The 20,444-nt window shown below is 42.5% G+C and overlaps 1 protein-coding gene across 10 annotated transcripts in view; it reads left to right on the plus strand.

Moving 5' to 3' along the window:
- LOC118788761 (muscleblind-like protein 2a) overlaps positions 1 to 20,444 on the plus strand; it is a 55,997-nt gene that overhangs the window by 18,211 nt on the left and 17,342 nt on the right. For all 10 annotated transcript variants that reach the window (XM_036544800.1, XM_036544802.1, XM_036544806.1 and 7 more), the window contains exon 3: positions 19,713 to 19,877. In XM_036544800.1, the coding sequence (XP_036400693.1) occupies positions 19,713 to 19,877 (165 nt within the window). The remainder of the gene's footprint in view (positions 1 to 19,712; positions 19,878 to 20,444) is intronic.

Here is a 20,444-nt window from a genome sequence, read left to right on the forward strand (position 1 = left end):
GGCTTGTGTCTCGGGGTGTGGTGAGGTTGCAGTCACCAGACTCTGGGCGTGGTGATAGTGGCGAGGGGGGAGGCCTGCTGAGGAGTCAGTGACCTGCACTCACATAAAAACAGAAGCCGTCCACCTACCACTTCATTTAAGAAACAGGAGAAGCTCACCAGCACACCAGTGTAGCATCACATGCTTTGAATTTAAAGTCATTTAAAATAAACACTTATGGGTCAAGCTTCCCATAAGTGTTTGCAAAAGTTTTGAGGAATTTTGTTGATACTATCTAAAATGTACACTAATATTAACGACCATGGTCACAATAACCACCATTTTACAAACATTTTGATGCTGTAAACAGTCATAGTAATAAATAGTCATTAAAAAAATAGTCATAGTAATAAAACCTACATTCATAATAATAATAATAGGTATTAGTATTATGTGATGGCTAAATATGTTAATCCCACAATGAAGATTGTTTCGGCATATCTCCTCATGGCATGTTATCTTAATGAAGCAAATGGGACACAAGTATTAGAATTATCCGAATAACAGAAATGGAGAACGCTATACAATGAATCCAGTCCCTGGCTTTTCAGTACGTATAGTGCCAAATAAACTGTGAGGTAATGAAAGGGAAATTAAATTTAATATTTTTGGCAGTCTCTCGTCTCTGTTTTCTCCAGTCAGTTCAGCCATACCGCATATTCAGACCTGATCGGCTGCAATCAGACCGGACAGCCTTGCGGCGGCCCTCAGAAATACGAGGCGGGCCGGGGAGAGAGGCTCCATTGTTGTGACAAGTGAGGGTGGGGGGATGGGAGTGGACAGTATCTGGCTGGAAAATACACAAATGCCAGAGTCATGTGATGATGTCATGGTGCCTGCCGCTGAATGGCCTGTTGTTTTCCCTCTTGCCCCTCAAGTGCTGTTTGTTACTGACATGTCCACTGTGGCTTGTTTGCGCTTGTCACCCACAGGGGCAGCTCCTAGGCCTATAAACTGAGCCAGGAGAGGATTGGGCTAGACTCGCTTCCAAAAAAGGCCACATCTACTGTCTGTGTTGATCACTAACAGCTCCTTTAAATCCTGTGTTAACACTGGCTGTTTATTCCTGATGGAAAACCTGCATAGTCGTTCATCAGGAACACAGCCATTTAATAACTCTCCAGGTTTTTATATATTTGTTACTGGCTGTAACTGGGAATACGTAATGTGTAATGAATAAAACACATTTTCAAAAAAAGTTTAACTCCGAGCTTCATTTAGTAGATAAAATTCAAATCAGTCCTTTACAAAGGGTTCTGTTTAAGGGTTAATCTTTTACATGTTCAAAATGGACAGGCGGGGGAGGTTTTCAAATGATTTTGCTGGAATGTTCTACACAGAGAGAACACATTACTGCTCCAAGGTGTCATACAGAGTATTCTGTGTAGCACAGTAGCTAGTCACGCTACTGCTCCATTTAGTCTGGTTGCATCAAATGAGCTTTTCATAGAGTAAATGAATACCTACTTGTATTTGAAATGGGTAAATTCTTATCTACAGCTCTTATACGGTATATGCCTCTTGCTTATTTGGTCCTGCTCTGCAGTGTTGATATTGGTTCCATTCTTCAGCAATAATCAGAAGTCACAGCTTTGAACATTCTTCATTGAACATTAATCTTCATTAATCATCAGCAACAGAAGGCATGAATGAATGTATGACTGAACAAATGAAAACTTTTATTGTCCCTGTGGGGACATTTGCCTGGTGACAAAAATCACATTAAATAGACAAAATGCATTGAATGACATTTAGCACATGCCAGTAGCAGGCTGCAGTATTTGGAAGAAAAGAACCTGTAAATGGATACATACTGCAAATGAATAAGCCACAATGCTAAGCAATGGATAGAATGATAAATCATTTAAAATGTCTGCATATTCCGTTGGAACCTGTTCTGTCTAGAAATTTTGAGGGACTTGTGACCATGTAAGACCAACCTATTACATAATTACAGAATTGTCTACAAGCGTGTCTGGGCTGTAGACTGTCAGACAGAAATGCTAACTGGGATTTGTCACACTTTGTGTTTCTTTTTGTACACTTTCCTTTTGGGTTTTCCTAGCAATGTTTCTGTCAACACTGTAATCCTTATCAATGGTGCAACCGCAGTCGTCAGTAAGCATAACTTGTTTGGAGATAATTGAGTCGAGTAGCCCCTTGTGTGCAGTAACAGTACCGCGAGGAGAGATTTGTTACAGTTGCACAGAACTTTCTGGACATGTTGGTCCTCGCCTCACCTGGATGTAAGGAGAACCTTTAACGTTTCTCTGAGAGGAGTCTTGCTTGGATCAGAGGCTGGGGAAGATTCTCAAGACTTGTTTACATGAATCTGTTTTTCTGCTGTGATATTAGCAACATCACTGCCCTGGGCCTGTCACTCACCATTATCATCTCTCTCCCTCTCTCGCTCATCTCTCTCCCTCCCACCAGTTACTTATTTAGCAAGGTTGTGTTTCTCTTAGCCTTGAAAACAACGATGAGTTTCTGAATGCACACGATTCCTAAAAGTAGCCTATTGACTCCAGTGTCTTTATTGAATTTATGAAGTCATTAGCATTGAACCAGTCCCTCCTGTCAACTCCAAGTATGTTTACATGCACATACTTAATAAATTACTAACCACTGCATAAATAAAGTGCATTTTTTTTACTGATTTAGATGCGTTGCTTGAATTATGCAGCTACTGCAGACTGCGGCTACATTTAAAAGCGAAAATGCTTGTGCTTATTCACCATTTATTAAGATGAGTAAGCACAATGGTAGCACATTGTCTGTGAAAATGTGCTTGGAAGGTCAAATGTAAGATAATCACAAGCAATTGCCACTATGTAGGTACTAAATCTCTGCTTAATGTTACTCTTGCCTCAAATGCATGCCCAGAGTGCAATGTGAAATAAAGCCGTAATTGACATTAAGCAATTCTATTTTATAACCCATCAGTATGATGTAACCAAATAACAGGTAATGTGCACAGTAATATCATCAGTAATATGGTTTGTTAGGGGTTCTGTATGCAATGAGTCTTTATTTATTGCCTTATGTCACCAAATGTCAAGAGTTGAGCGGCAGGTTGAATTAGGGCTTAATAAAAGAGATATTGGTTCGAACAATTTGTAGTGCCGGTGACAAACATTTTTAAAAATGAGTGAAATAGGCTGTCTGTCCAAAACCTGTAGACTGGTTGAGGTATTTGTGGATCACGGTATTTACTAAACAGAGCATAATCTTATCTCTGCCGTCAAGGCAGCGCTCACTTGTCCTGTGGTCACCAAATCAGAACAGAATAAATCTAAAATATTATAATATTTAAATTTTGATTCTGACTTTTGTAAGCAGAGATGATATAATGCTAGACATGTCTGTTTATCAATCTTCATCAATCTTTATTTGATCTATCTGCCATTAAAATCATGTGTACCTATCCTAAAATTTAAAAAATGTGCAGAATACATTTTTCTAAATGAATACAAACCCACGTAGTGCTTTTAATGAAGTTATATTTGTGTGGGACTCTTATTGCCAAGCGCTTGACCGTTTCCATTTCTTTCAGACATTAAAAGTGAACGTGTTAAACCTGTTTACCTCTGTCCCGCGGTGATTGGGGCGTCTATATTTAACACTGAAGTCCCCCCCCCCCCCCAAAGTCAGTCCCACCCTCTGCAGAATAAACAAGGTGGAGAATGTTTCCCGTGCAGTGGCCTGCAATCCCCCTGGGGTCGCTAGCGAAACAATGGAGCGCTGACTGGCTCTCAGCGCCGGGCTACCGGCAGGATGAGTTCCACAGCTCCCTCTCATTCCTGCGCTCCCCACATGTATGCCGTGTGATCGCACTCTTTGCCAGGCTTAGCCCAGGCCGTGAAACCACGGCCGTGTCCTCAGTCTCATGCCTCCGAATAAACAGACGGCGAGAGAGAGAGGCGGGCAGAAGCTGGTAGCATTGATATTTGCCTGATGTTTTCCCCCGCAGCGGGTTGCCTCGCTGACCCGAATCGGTCGGCATGAGGAGCATAGTCCCGGCATGGTGATTGGATGCCCCCGCAGCGCGGGGAGGGGCCGGGCTCTGGGAGGAGACGACGCCTCTCTCGCGCGGTGCATGTAAACCAGATGTGCCGTGTTGTTTTTTGGGTCGGCTGTCAGTCACGGCGGGCCTCGGAGGAGCGGCTTCCTGCAGACTCGTCCCCAGAGGCTGTGATGAAGCTGAGCTAGAGGGATCCTCAGAACAGCAGGTCTAAGAAGGAGCAGGGTTTTTTTTTTTTTTTTTTTTTTTGGAGGGGGGGGGGGGGCGGGGGGTGGCAGTTAAAAAGGGTTGCTCCCAATTTTTGGTAGTCCTCTCCAGCTGTTACTGACGTGTGGCCTGGGAGGGGGGTCCAAGCTCTTGTGTGGGATATCATTGCTCTGAAGGTTAAGAGCTCTGCCTCCTTTACTTGACCTAATTGAAGCTCTTGACACAGTGGTATGGCTGATTAGTCAGAATGAAAGGATGGCTACAGCAGACAGCTGGATTTCTAGGTCCACTAGCATGTCCACAGCAAATCTGAACAAGCACTGTCAGCAGTGTCAGGAAGGATTAGAGAAGACGCAGCACTTGGTGGTATGTGCTTTGTGTGTACTCTGTTGTCCGGGGAATCTTGTAAAGTTCAGACTCCCCCTCTGAATCTGTTTTTACAGTAAAACAATGCATAGAAAGAGGAATTTAAAAGCACGTCCAACGTATGGCTTTTCTGCTGTCAGCGTCTCCTGTGATGCGCTCTGTAGATGCTGTCATTGCCTGCTCTCTTGTTAGCATCTGTGAAACGAGCCCCGTTGCATAATGATGGAGTGATGCAGTGGTAGCGTGGGGAGGTCTGACCCGGGCCCACGCATGCTCTTTGAGAGGCCTTCACTTCATCACTCCCTCCGCAGAAAGTAGCGCGCACAGCATCAGCACCACACCTCCAGCCCCGCTGCCTGCTCTCCTTCCACTCCACTCTGCTGTGCTCTCCTCCCAGCCCACGGGCTACGCTGAAGAGCACCATATCCCCCACCCCTGTTCCCATGGCCACAGAGGAAGTGTTGTACCTTTTATTGCGCAGGTCTCCTCTGGTGTCTGCCAGTGGAAGGAATGGCGTGTCCAGTTTTTTTGTATTATCAAATAATGATGTTTTAAGCATAAAATTTCAGCATCCTTTCTGTGTCTTAATTCAGCAGCTGGATTACACAGTAGATGCAGCGGTTTTCTACCTCATTTTTACCATTATCAGGTGTGTAAAATAAATGGTGAAATCTCTCTAAATCTGTTGCCTGTTTGGGAGAGTTACGTAGTGTAGTGTAGCTCATTCTACAGTTTTGTAAACATTTAACTTTTCTCATAGCAAATATGTCATTGACCGGCTAGCTAGCTATTCTACTAGTGAGCAAACAAACAAATTTTATTTATCTTCAGAAAATGTATGATTTTGATTATTAATTAGCCATAAATAAGTATACTTGCAGGCTGAAGAGTGCTGTAGCCCTCAGGTATCTGACATGCAGCTTTTCAGCCCACCAGCTAGCAGACCAGAAACGGATAACAAATGCATGTTAATTAGGAGCCTGAACCTCCCCCTCAAGCATTCCATTGCAGACTGGCCAAATATCTTGTCATTTGTAAAAGCTTATTTGTACGGCTTCATTTTACAGTAAAGACATCAATACTATCACACTGGTGCAGATTTCATTACAATATTCCAAAAATTGTAAAAAAGAAATGCTCACCAACAGTTTTAACATTTCATTGTCATCAGGGATTTTTGTTTCGCCCTAAAACCAGAGCAATGATAAAACGTGTGTGTACAGAGGACGCTGTTGGAGGGAGCTGAATAATTCGGTAATGTCGGCTCTTAGCCTTGTCTGCTGCGGCTAGCACTACCGGGACCTAGTTTATACCGCGGGGTTGGGGAGTCACAGCTGGGGAACGCGACAGAAAGGCTTTAATGAGCGTAGGGGCTTTTTAATTGTCTTTGAAATAAGAGGCCTCACCTAATTAGTCGTTAACCTTTAAATCCCAGATACAGCGAGAGTACTTCCTGCATGCAGTGGTGCAGTCATGAATGGCAAATGATTCTCATCAATGTCCTGAAGTAGGTTTATTACCTCCTGCAGCATATTTGAAATCACACTCACAGAGCTAATATTCAGTGAGACAAGCTGCTGTTTATTTTTTCTAATTTGCGATGAATGAGATGTTAATTCGTAGTTTAGAGGTAACAAAAGGTTCCCTGAATGTCAGTGGCATGAAATCCTTATGAGGCTTCTAGAGCACTGAGCTGACAGCTACTGTGCTGGCAGCACGCAGCAGAAGCATTAATGGAGTAGGTATTCTGAGATGTTTGAAAGACTGTCAGAAGGACTGAACTGTTCCCTCTCTCACTCTTTTGAAATGCATATTGTAACAATACACACAGTAGATTTATTCATTTTTTTCCCCCAAGATTTCTTGATAAACCAGGACCCTTTTTGTTTCATTTAGTGTTTTTTTTTTTCCGAAATATTGAATGTTCCTGTGCTGATCCAGTGAGCGCAAGCTATAAAAAGCTAATGACGCTATAAATAGTGTATGTAATGTATCCTCAATTTCACTCTTAATCCATTCAGCCTACTTTTAAAAAAAATTGTGTAGCAGAATAGGAAATCTGAACGTCGTCTTTCTGTTCACATACTTTGCCCGTGTTCAGTCATCTTGGGCATTGCATGGTGTTTAACATTCAGCATGTGGGCGGGGTGACCAGCACAGCGCATGCTGTTACATCGGGATATGTCTAATTTCTTCATAGCATGTCTGTAGACAGTGAAGATTTATGAACAAAGCTGCCACCAGATACATCACAAAAATAGTGCCTTCGTTTAACAACCTCATATTTTCTTGCCCCAATAAACCTTATCTTTAACTTTCTTACTATATTAATCTTGAGAGTGAGCAAATACCTCTGTTCATAATATCCCCAGATAGAAGATATTGATAGGTGTTTGTTGTTGGTTTTTTATTTAATTCATTTCTTTCTTCAATTCATAGTTATTATTGTATAAACCAGCTTTCATATGTGTTATAATCATTGAGCAAATCTATATCGCGGGAGGGATTTTGTTATACAGTCATTATTTTTTTGCAAAGAGAAACAGGATTAATATGACACTGTGAAATCACAACTGAGTTTCCATAAGACCACTGCCATAAATCCTGTTATGTCAAGATAATTCTCTAATGCAGGGATTAAGTGACGGAACCGCTGCGTTCATTTGAAATTTGTGATTTGTGCCTTCATTCAAAGCAACACATTATTCCCCAGTCTGTGTTAGGAGGTTACACTTCCATGCCGTTAGTGATTAGGTTGTGTATCGTGAAGGCGGCGCTGTCAGCGTCAGCATGCGAAAGTGAAAAGCAGCCCGCGTGCTTGTGTCTCCCGGCACGGAAAAGCCTTGCCGTGGAGGTCAGGGCCACCGAGAGGTGGCCGGCGGGGGCTGACAGAGTTCAGGGACGAAAATGAAAGGGGTTCCAGCAGTGCCGGCCAATTTCACACCCAACAGATGCCTGCATCACTGAACCACCGCGACAGGTGGTGACACTAATTGGCACCTCATATACCATTACAGACGCAAAGGAACCAATGGTGGCGGGGGTGGGAGGGGGGAGGGAATGACAGGGAGAGTGAGAGAAAGAGAACGAGGGACTGAGAGAATTTGGTGCCCCATGCGGAGAGTGTTAAGGCACTTTTTCAAGGAAAAATGTAGGAGACCTGCTTTCCCTGTTCGCGAGTGCTCCATCCACAGCACTCTGCTCTTCCCTCAACTGCTTCTGCGCTGATTTCATTAGCAGATAGCAGCGATGTTATTAGTTGTCCTCATTACTGAAATGATGCTCTTTTCAGATGGTAATATCTCTGTCCCTTCACGGTGCAGAAATGAGCCCCATTGTACCCCACGGTGCGGGGTGTGTGAGTCATTACTCACTTCCTGTAATCCACAGCCACTTCAGCCCTTGTTAGAGGTTGGCGGCAGCAGCAGACGCTACCTTTTAAAAGGACCCTTCTGTCTTTGTGACAGTGTTCAAAGAGCCAAGACTGACGTCAGCGAAAGACCTGGTAATATCACAAAAACCTCGGCTTTGTTTAGAAGCAAAGTAGATTTAAATGTTAACCTGGTAGCTGCACAGACGGTGAAGTAGGAGCTCTGAACATGCACATCAGCTTCAGGCTGGCGAATAGGGCCTGTAACTAGAGGGCTGAAGGTGGGATGCTGCTGTATTCTTGAACAAGGTATTTAATATGAATTACTATGGGCTGGGTTTATCCGGTTGCACAAGTCAGTAATGAGTTAAACGTAAGATACACAAGTCACCTTGGAAGAATACATAACTTGATATTACTGTAGAATTAGCATCTCAGCAGTTGATAACGTGAGAGTGTGACTGCTGTGACCGTAGATGTTTCCATCTCTAGCTGTTCAGGGTAAATATTTGCACATATGTATTGGACCCCACCCACGCCCAAGTAATGCTCTAAATCAAAGCAACCTAATCTGCTGTTTACACCAATCATATCCAAGCATTATTTTAGAATTCTTCACACTGAAACTGAAATGACTTTTAAAACCAGGAGAAATTAGATCATAGTCTTTATTTTATAGTGGAGTATTTTCTGGAACCGTGTATTGCCCAAATTTACAGAAAATAACAAAAAAAAAATGACACTCCTGGCTCAAAACGTTGCAGTGACTCACCTACAGGAAAGATGTAATGTTTTCTGGCACGCAAAAGCTTCCTGTTCTTTCCTTTGCCACTGCAGACCGGTGTCAGTGCCGCTGGCACGCTGTCTCCACATGGAAGGGAAGTCTCTTCCTTTGTGCCTGTTGGCTCAGTTGGGAAATAAGGTGAAATCCAAAAAACAAAACAAAAAAGTAGGAAATGACTAGCCGTCTAGCTGTGCGTTTGGAAACCTCCATTCACGGTGCATAATTAAAAGAGCGGAGCGGTCTGGAAATGTGAAAACAAAATCTCAGTTGGAGATTCCCACCTGCATTGTGGCTCCCAGATTCCAGGAAATTACGAACGGCCGCGGCACAAGGACAAAACACAAACCATTGTCGTCTTGCCGTAATGCCACAAACACAGTCTGACTGGATGCCAATGGTGAATTTGAATGCTTTACTTCCCTATACATTCCTGTTCATGGCATTAAGTGCGCTTGTTTAGCCAACTTCAGATTAAGAAACTGCAAGTTGCCCCCTCCTTTCCATCAGTATCTTGAGAGCAGATCCGCAGTGCAGTTGGAAATGGCTCATAATAACATGCAGCACATTCCTCTACTATTAGCCTGCCCTTTTACTGTCATGATGGAATTTCTGCATAGACTGTGTACTGGTTTACTGTGTTGCGCTTTATACAGCACAACATAGTATTAAACTGAGGGAGGCAATTCTAATCCTGGTGTGCAAGGGGTTCTGCGTTTGTTTAAACCCATAATCTAGTCAATTATTATTCTGAAATGATGTGAGTAACATTTATGTATTATCAGAAAAAACACCACTCGCCAATGGTGGACTTTAATCCTTGATGAAGGAGATGAGCAACCAATGACAGTTGGTGAGTCCGTACAGTATGGTCCAGTCTGTTGAAGTGTATTGATAGGAATGTAGATCTAATGATGTGCTGCACTTGAAATGTTTAAATGGTCCTGTAGAGTAGGTCAGGTTGACTGCGTGTGTAGGGGAGGGAAGGTTCAGAGCTGGACATGGCAGGGCGGTGATGGTCACATGGTTAATCTGGTCTCCGCACTTTGAGCACAGTCTGTCCACAGCTCCTTTTGATTTCACGCGTCACACCTGCTCACGGTAAAAGCCTTCACACAGAATGCGTGTCTCAGCACGGTGAGGGAATTTGTATTCAGCAGATGTGCAGACTCTCATTCCTGCTGTTTGAAAATTTATCACAAGGGTTGCTTTTGAGGAAATAGGGGTCAGGCGTGTGGGCTATCTGGATGGATATGTCATATTTTGTGTGCCAGTATTTTCTTGACTGTGAGGTTAGTGTGTTAGGGGTGGCAGAGGTCTGCGCTCTGTCCCATTCTAGTTGTAAACTTGTCCGATCTTGTTTTTTGATTTTTTTTTAAATGATCAGTTTTGCCATACTGTTTAGAGTTTATCCCTGAATAAGCTATCGTTACATCTGTGGCTGTATTAATCCTATGATTTTAGCTGAACGCAGAAAAAACATATCTGCAGTTTGCTTGGAAAGTGGATTCATAGAAACCCGCATGAGCAAATGTACTTCTGTATAGTGTGCTTTTGTGAGTGTACTCACATTAGAATTATGAATGCGCCCATTTTTGTTATTATTTTAAAGAGATGTTCGGATTTTGTAACAGCGTTCAAAACTGTAGCTATTCATATTAAACGTAATTTTTCTTTTGGCTGTAAGTGGTGTTCTGAGCGTTGTAAAGAGCCCCTCTGTTGTCTGTTTACTTATGTAGTTGCAGAGATTGCACTTGATCTCTCCTTTGTGAGTTTTCTCTTTTTGATCTCAGCAAACAAATGCGTAAATTGGAAAAAGAACAAAATGGCTCGTAAATGAGTTTTAGAGTATAGAAAATTTATAGTTACAGAAAATTGGTTGTATTAACAAACATGATGATATAAAAGTTATAATTTTTGTTGATGCTGCTGCCGCCATCATCATGTACGGCAGAGGCCTGCAGCCTTATGTACTTAATCAGAACCACCACACTCTTCCGTCTTATAAAATGAGATTATGAGATCCTTATAAGCAGTGAAATGGATGTAACAACAACCTATAGCCCTATGTAGAATGTATTATATATAACCTATAACTAATGCACATGCTACATGTGAGATGTATGAATGAATGCTGTGAACGATATCTTTGGCAGTCCTAATGGGCTTCGCTTAAGTCTAGGGTGACGAAAACTGTTTTACACTACAATATGGACACTGTAAATTGTAACTGTGCAAAATATTTGTGAAGTTTTATTCAAAAATAGTGAGATGACAGTATTGGCCAGTGTTGGGCATGAGAAGTTTGTCCGCATATGCTGGCCGCGCCTAAGATGTGTCAAATGAAAGATGAGTCTGTGCTTTCTGTGAAGTTGTTGACCTGTGTGTAATTACTGACTCTATGAAACAAGATATCTACAAGCTCAGGGGGTCTGCTGTAAAATGAATAAAGTAAAGCGTGACCATCAAATTTGAATCCAATATTATAAGGGCAATGAAGCTAAAGAAGTTATACCGTCACTGTAAACACCTCTGTGGAAAATTGTTTAATGAAAGCCGTGGGGCACTGCTGCCAGCATGGCTTTACACCTGTGTGTCCCCGGACGTGTCAGAGGCTGCCATGGATTAGAGCCGCCGTGTCTCCGCATTGTGGATGAACGACAGGAGGGCAGGGGCTTACTGGAAGCCGGCATGCCAGTGTTGGTTCAGGTGGTGTCCAACCCCAGAGGGCCCGGGAGGGACTCGCACACGCTCGCATCTTTACATTCCTCGCTCATCTCCGGAATCCCGCACGGCGCACCGGCCTCAAAGCCCCCGACTTTCATTAAGGGGAGGGGAGAGGGAGAGAGGGGGGCCGATGACTGGCAGGCTTTACAGGAGCATGTGCCTCAGCTCGGGTCTCCCGCGTGGACGTTCCCACAGACCCCTGTGTTTTTTTGTTTTTACAGCGCGTCGTGGCTGGTGCGCTCTAAAGTGGGTTGCTCTTGCTGTCTGCGGCAGCGCTGCGTATTGCTGTCGAGGCATACGCTCGGGCGATGTGGGCCGGGGAGGGAGGGGAGCGGAGCGGGGACCTGCAGGAGAATGCTTCTGCAGCAGGATATCTCTGCAGATGATCTGATGGGGGAGAACAGGAGGTGGGAGGGGGTGGGGGTGGGTGTGTGTGTGTGTGTGGGGGGGTTGCTGCTTGTGGAATTAGCACTCTCTGCAGTGGAAAGCCGGGCTTAAGAGACACCGGCTCCCGCATATTAATCACAAACATGTCAGCAGTTGTGCTGGTAGCCCATCTGTAGGATTACTGGTGGTGAAACAAACGCATACTTAATTACCACTGGGACAATATTGAAACAAGTGTCCCATGAATTCATTGGGAAAATTTGTGTGTGTGTCTGTGTGGTTGGATGGGTGTTCTCTTTTGTCCTTTCATGATCATATACACACACACACAGACCTCAAAGACAGAGAAATCCATGCTGAAATTCTCTCCATTAGTCTTATGTTTTTTCTGGGTGTCACTTAATTCATCTAAGTAAAGCAAAATGAGTAGGAAGGATTCACTGTAAAGATCTGAGTGTCATGCAAGCAAATGAAAAGAGAGCTTTATGGTGGGGGAGCCATATAATTATTTACAGTTGTTTACAAAGTCCCCGTTCTAACACAGTGCCTTACCTGGCACCTGTCTGCTCTCAACCAACCTGCAGGTCTGCTCTACGGCCCAGACTGAATTGCTTTTCCAATATGTGTCTGCTATATTCACACCTCCTGTGATAGCTTTCCATAATTGACACTTACACCAGTATACAACAGACCATCAAAAAACAGACCACAGGCAATAGCATAACAAAAGATCAATGCATGGAAAGTAGGAATTTTCTCATCTCCTGGTTTGTCTCTGCAGCCATATAAACATTGAATATTTAAAAAAAAAAGTCTGCGTTCCTATTGTGTATCATTACTGAAACAAAAATAGTACCTGTAACAATTTTCTAAGCTTCACGCTGATCGAGTGCATTCTATTCCAAGGGGTATAATTAACAGTAAACTGCCTGCTGACAATGTAAATTTAAATAAGCACGAATCACGTGCACCTAGTGCTGTGTGTGGGGGAGACTGTTCTGGGTCTAGATGGGTCTGGTTCTCAATCTACTTCTAGATCGATAAATCTGCATTTGCTTAAGACTTCTCTGGTCAAATCATCTGTGACTCCCAAAGTGAATCTGGCTCTGGTCTTCAAGCAGAATAATTTCATCTTGTACTGTAGAAAAGGAATGGATTATTGTGCTGGAGCAGAGTGTGAGACTAGCATATTGCTTGTGTTCCCATGGCAGAGAGCAATCGGTGGCATATCATCCAGTTATTGTCTAGGCATATAGTAGGACCTCAAGACCTGGATTCAGCAGCAGCCAGGAGTCTTTTAGCAGCCATCAGGACAATTGAATACATGTTTGGTGTGTCAGCAGATCAGATGGAGCAGAGATCATCTTATATCTGCAGACAACATGAGCCCTGCACCACTAGATGCTCAAACACTGTAAGCTGCACATCAAAGAATAACCCCTCTCTCTCTCTCTCTCTCTCTCTCTCTCTCTCTCTCTCTCTCTCTCTCTCTCTCTCTCTCTCTCTCTCTCTGTTGATTTCCTCTTCCCTTAGAAATGAGAGAGATGTGGGCTTCCATCTTTGCTTTTACAGCAGTCTTAGCAAATGCACGCTAATTTTGTTAGGCTTGATTCCCTGACAGAATACTCTCCTGTTGACTGGCAGGGCTGAGAGGTTTGAAGCTTTTAATATCATAGGAGAGCCTCGAAACTCACGACCCTTCTGGCGCGTGGGTGGAACACGTGTTCTGTCAAACAGTGTGGGATGATTACAGCTATTGTTAGCTTTACATATAAGAAAAAATAAAGATTCAGACACGTAATTACCAGCCTCACACAGTGACAAGGACACAGAGAAAAGTGAAGAGTTGCATGGGGTTGCAGTAGTTCACATGGAGCTCATATGTCTGAACATGCAGCCGCTTGACTGTGTTTGGGTGTTATAGCTCTCTTCTTAAAGCAGAACGACTGAATGATTTCCCCCTACTAATGTATCATAACAGCCTGTTTTTCAAAAATGGTATTTTAGTTTAGACTTGCAGGGCACATAGTTAGAATTGTGATTCTAACAGTATATTTTTATTAGTATTAATCCTAGAATTAATCCTAGAATTAGCTGTATGAATTATGTCAAAGTCAGTGCAGTAGTTTAAGTGCACTATGCCAAGGGTGGTTGTTGTTGGTGAACTGGAAGCTTGTGCTGACAACAGCTGCAAGAATGTGTATTGCATCCTTCAATTATTGATAGTGTTTCATTTCGAATGGATGGAGGCCGCACATCGTTTATGTGGTGAGGAGAAAAATGAAGACATATCAAGCCAAAGAAGGATTCTGGACCTACGTTGATGAGGAACACAACAGGGTGCTCCCTGAATCAGTATTTTGGCCTCTCTGTTGGCAAGACAAACAGTTAGTCCCATTGAAATGAAATGCAAATTATCCATCTGCAGCAGAGGCCAAATGAGACTGCGGTCCCATTCTTCCCCACATAAGCGTGCATTCTGTGTGTGTGTGACCCCACAGCCAGATAGAATTATACCTTGCAGACAATAAGCGGTTGATGAAAGAGATGTAGGTGCCTGAAGTGGCATTCTGTACTGACAGCAGCACGCAGCCACAAGGATGAATATTTCGCTTCGCATACGCAGTGTCCTCTGCAAGGTGCCGTAGCCAGGGAGGTATTTTAAAAACAAGTAACACAAGGTATGGCACATTTTGTTTGCACAGCTGCAAAACATTTTTCTTAAAACCGTTACTTCCAAAGGGGAAGCCATTGATACCATTTGGACTTCCATGAGATATTTTACTCCCCAAATGGCAAATCATTATGTTAGAAAGACTCAAATCTTGTTAGCTAGGCTGCCAAGATACATGTAATCCGTTTTGTAAGTCCGTGTCTTGCTTTTTTTTTTCTTGCAGTTCATAACATAACAAACGCAAGACTTGTGAGAGCAGTGAAGGTAGCCAGTGAAGGTAGCCCCTACGTACGCCAAAAGATGCACACCAAGAAACAGTAAAATGTGTAATATGTCAGTGTGCCTGTACCGAGGTTCAGCAGTAATCGTATCAGACTTGCAACGCCGATCATGTGGGCTGCAGTCAAAATAAACTTGTGTGTAGTAGATTTCAGTGGAGACGGGGCTTCAAATGAAAGGCTAAATGTGAATATTGCATGAGGACATTGCAGTGCAACCTTGTGGTCATTCAGTACTGGCCACAGCACAGATGAATCGGAATTTTCTCTGCTGTCATATAATGGCAAATTACTTTTTTCCCCATCACCTTTGGTAAAGGATTCACCGTTGGAAACCCTGTGAATCCTAGCCTGAATGATGGAGTCAAATTCAGTAGGGTAATTAGTGGGGATCCAAGTGGGAAGCATTAAGTGGGTTACATCAGAATAATCCTAATCTGTTTAAAATTAATGCCATTCATTTTCTTTATCCTCACTGGATTTAAATGGAATATTTGGAGCACATTTACTGTCCTTAATTCAGCGCTACATGGAATTTTATGCAGGGGGTCTCAGGGCTTGTAACATGTAAAAGAGAAAAAGGCAAGGCCAGCAGGTGGGGAGCTGTTCCTCAAGGGCTTCTCCTTCCATCCCCCCTTATGCACAAATTTCATCCTGGACAGGGCATATCATCATTTTTACCGCGTATGCGATTTACCATAAACAGATGTCCTGAGAATGTTTCTGCTTTCACAGGCTTTTCAGACTGTCCGTTGGAATATTTTTGAGGCTGAATGGCAGTACTGAAGTAGAGAAGTGCCAGCTACAGTCTTTTTGGGTATTGGCAGGCGTCTGAATGTCAGAGGTCTGCATATCTCGTTTGACTTGTAGCCATTGATTTTACTAGGTTGACAAACATAAAAACCTTTTATCCATGAATTTGATAAATATCCAAAAAATGACTGTGGAGAGGCATGATGTAGCCCAATATTGCATACAAAAGTACTTCCAAGGAGCATGTTACTATTTTGTCATGGTAAATGAAATATATTATTTATATATTGTATAATTTTACACGGTGGCCAAACACTTCAAAGTGTGACAACAAATTCCAAATAGAGGAATATTTTTAACTGATATTCATATGTCACATATAACATACACATCCAAATTATTATACAGCTTGCTACGTTTCTCGCTGACCTAGCTAACTATGTGTGTGGACACTAAGGGAACTTTTATTTGTATGTTTTTGTTTTTTAGAACAGTGGCAACTTTGTGTACAACCTTACAAAGGGTTAGCTAAATTGCAAGCATTTTGGAGGAAGAGAAGGAGTTACAGCAGTCATTGAATCATTTTGCTGGCTAGCTTGCTACATATTTAGCTAGCTAGCTAAATATGGAGCTACAGATACTGTTATGTTTCTGCAGTATGCTGGTTTTGAACTGTAATTAGGCCATATTCCTTCTAGATCTAGCTAACTAGCTAACTGCAGTTGTTAAGATGGACTCATATTCATACATGCTACTGAATTGATTTAGCTGAAACGAAGTACCTAAATACCTAGCTAGCCATTCGTTTCACAGACTCTTAAAATGTGTACATGCTGCAGGTACTAACACAGTAGTGAGCTAAATGCTCAGGTGGGGCTTAAGAGGAAAATTAAACACGTTGCTCTGCAGCACCCAGGGGCATTTCTGTAGCTGTTTGTACAATAACACACAAGCACATTTTGGAGAAAAGCTCAAGAAGGAAGAGTACCAGCACGTAAAGCTGCATGAAATGTGCCCCTAACCTGCAGATGTTAGGCCTCGTTTTGTCCCCTTGCCCAACGTGACCTTACCACTAACCTCATTTAAAAAATAGTTAAGTCCTGTACATTTGCTTAATATTTCAGAGGACATCAAAACACAGACTCAGACATTTTTCTCTTATCTCAAAGGTATTATGGCTGCCTCTTTAAAGATAATTCTGTCTCCTTTAAGCTTGTGATGGTTTGTGATTTTGAGGAATTTCCTTAAACTATGGCTTTTTCTCCATAGTCACCATCTTGTAGTGTTTGTTTTAGGGTTCTAGGGGCTATTGCAGGGACATGGGAACTGAGACTACTGCATTGAGAATCTTGGCTTATCTAAAACAAGGGAGGACTTGTGAGTCCTGTGGTGATTTGTTTTTAAGAGGGGCTTGTCTCTTCCTGCAGCTTATGATTTCATGGAATGAGTGCAACTCCTCTGTGCCATTTACCGTTAACCTGTGATGTTGTCTGAAGCAACTATTGTGAAATCACTTCATGATTGGTCTTGACACTTTTTCCCTTAAAACTGAAAACGTAGTTTTCATGACTCAACCAAGCCAAGAGTGTCACTAGTAGAAGAATGTTTTCAGTCACAATGTTTTTAACAGTCTTTTAAAAAAACCTTCCAAAAAAATCAGAGGTTTGTACAGCTGTGAAAATGGTTCCACTTCCTTGTTTAATCGTATAATTGTATTATGATGAGTGAGAATTCCATGATAAAAAGGTAGAGCATCAATGTCTGAAAACAGGTTTCTGCTTATAACAAACTGAAATTACGTCATTGTTCTGTGAAGGTCAAGAGACAGCAAAATAATCAAAGACACCTTCAGGAAACAGACACCGTTGAACATTAATGGTTTGGTTGTGATTTAGGAGAGCCTTGTATTTCACTGTGCTGTGGTGAGGGGAAGATGTTGCTTTGTAGTGTCTTCATTGTAACAGTACTGTACTGACATTCCATCTCAAGTTGATTAAATTGAGGAGGGCTTAGGACCTGGCTAACATCTTTTGGAATAACGAAGCACTTGCCAACCAAAGCATCTCTGAAGCAGTTACATTGTTCTTAATCACAATATGCATGCAGTGGTTCAAGTAGGCTGTTTTCCTTGCAGTTTAACTATAACCGCAGCTCTCAGTGGGGGATTCTGCAGGAGCAGTTGTGCTGCTCATGATCCCCCTGGGTTGCAGTGCTAACAGACTGCTGCATGATGGTACACAATTTAGATTGGCAGCATCACTGCATGCTTGAATCGCCAATCATTGTGCAGAACTGAACCATGAGGTCGGTTAAAAATCAGAATGCCTTACAGTTTAAACCAACAATTACTGCAATCAATCCAAACACATTATACCAAGAAGATAAACTGTTGAGAAATTTTGAAGGGCAGATGGCATGCATACATTTTCTTTAACCACAGTTGCGAAGGAGTCAGAAATAAAGCCATTAATAGGTGATCTGGACTCCTGGACATACAATTTGTGTAAGTATAATTCATCGGAAAGAACTTACCTCTTTTCTTTGGTTTTGTTGGTAGGAGGCATACAGTCATTGTTTTTGTTATCATTGTCTTATTACCACTCTTTTCAATTAAAAATAAAATGTTGTTGTGTGCTGTAGCACGCTGAATGTCAGTTTTGTAATATTATCATTTTGTATTATTGGCTTATTTGGTGTTCTTTCCAGATAAATGAAAATATTAGGCTATGAAATAAAAATTTGCGTGAATCCCTCAGTGGTGGGTTTATACCCACTTCAATGCATTTCAGGTTTAAGATATAATAACATTTTATTGTATATGTTGCAGTTAAAAATTTAACAGTCATGGATTGAATGTACCAACAGTTCTCTCTTGGTTTAAAAATGTATGCAGTAGTTTCCCACAGGAAAGACTAACTAATAAACTGACAGCTAGAGACATTTTTACAAATACACACCTGTGTTTTGCAGTATTTGAGACCAGATTTTTCAGCTGCACTTGTAAGGAGGTTAGGCCTTTCATGGTGGTAAATCTGATTATTTATTGCTATTGGTCTGTGATTTAAATTTACTATACCGCTGTTTAAATTATGGCTCTGTTCTTGTGCCGAGTTACAATGAATCAGCTGAATATGGGCTATGAATTGTTAACTTCTGTCTACTTAAAGACCTAGAGCAGGGTGTTTGCTTGGTTTGGAAAGTCATCTGCTTGTGCTCTGTAGTATGATCAATGTGAACTGAAAATAGCATGAGGAAATGTATTTTATTACAGAGGTGAGAATTTGAAAGATATTTTTAAACTCTTGAATTACTTTGCTCTGTTGTTTTATTCATTAAAGTAGTATCAGATGTAACCAACTAGAATAATGTGAATAATTACGCCAGGCAATTTGTAAATGTGAAGATGCTGTATTTGTTTTGGAGAATGTGCAATCTTTAATTGGTGGGATATTTGCACAGGCTTGTGACTGGAGAATAATGAGCCTCTAATTTGATTACAGCACTGGTACAGCTCTCCTTTTACTGTCTTGCATCAGGGTGTGACGCATTTTAAGCAGGCATGGAATTCTCCAGACAGTCCCGCTTTCTAGCACACACTTGCTAATGCTTGCCTTCTTTTTCTTGTCCTTACTCGTGGTTTGTAGTGAAAGTGAGATCCATATTATCCGGATTAGCATACTCCTGCTTCTGGGCTGAAACCATGTGGCTCAGAATATGAGTACCAGGTAGATGGTGCCCCCCCCTCCCACCCCCCCAACAGCATTGTTTGGGTTTGTGCGTGAATGATCTCAGACAGACACTTGTTGGATGGCGTCATGTTTGCTCAATTCAATGTTGCTGTGTGTGTAGGCTGCTGCCTCAGTTGCTGTTAGTGTTTTCTTGGAAACCGTTCGACTTCACTTCATTTCTCTTTCTTCTTTACTATGTTCTGACAAACCTGTCATGTGCTCTTTTGGGCACGTACCCAGACCGTGCTCAGGTGTCTCCCTTGATTTACCTGCGAGCCCACTTCTGGAATTACTGATTGACGTGCAGTGAAACGGATGAAAAACCATGACAATCTATGTTGAAAGGCCTCCTTCACCTGGCTTTCTCTCTTCTCCCTCCAGGGCCGATGTACACGAGAGAACTGCAAATACCTTCATCCACCAGCACACTTAAAAACCCAGCTAGAAATAAACGGGCGCAACAACCTCATTCAGCAGAAGACGGCGGCCGCCATGCTGGCCCAGCAGATGCAGTTCATGATCCCCGGCACGACCATGCAGCCTGTAGTGAGTGCCCCTGCCTCGCACCGGCACACACCTGGGAAAGATACCACTCACCGAGTACAGCCCGCATTTCTCCCAACCTGCACCCCTAACACACACAAATATGTAAAGAAATCAGAAGACTGGGGAGGCAAGCATATTCATTTCTCCATCTGTGCCTGATCTGGCCCTACAGTGTGGATCAGACTGGGAATGCAGCAACACAAAGAGGCCAGCCATTCCCCATCACCCCAATGTCAGCAACAGCCCAAGGGCCTGGATCAGCTCTGAGCCGGGCTGAGAGAGATTCAGAAGTGCAATACAGGGGATGAGTGGGCCGTTAGGGTCTCTGCGCATTCTTATGAATATTAACAAGCTCTTCAATTTATTATTGAACTGCTAAAGTAGCGCTGACTCCAGGAAGCCGAGCACAATCAAAGCCACGCACCAGACCGCTGCTGTTATCCTGTCAACTGAGAGGGAATGTTTTATTAGACACAGGCTGCGTCTGGCATCAGTATGTTACTGCAGCTGGTGTGGGGTTCAAGAAGGCAGCTATAGGAAAAACATAAGTTACATAGTTATTGCTTG

This window comes from Megalops cyprinoides, chromosome 14 (genome assembly GCF_013368585.1).
Source record: "Megalops cyprinoides isolate fMegCyp1 chromosome 14, fMegCyp1.pri, whole genome shotgun sequence".
NCBI lineage: Eukaryota > Metazoa > Chordata > Actinopteri > Elopiformes > Megalopidae > Megalops > Megalops cyprinoides.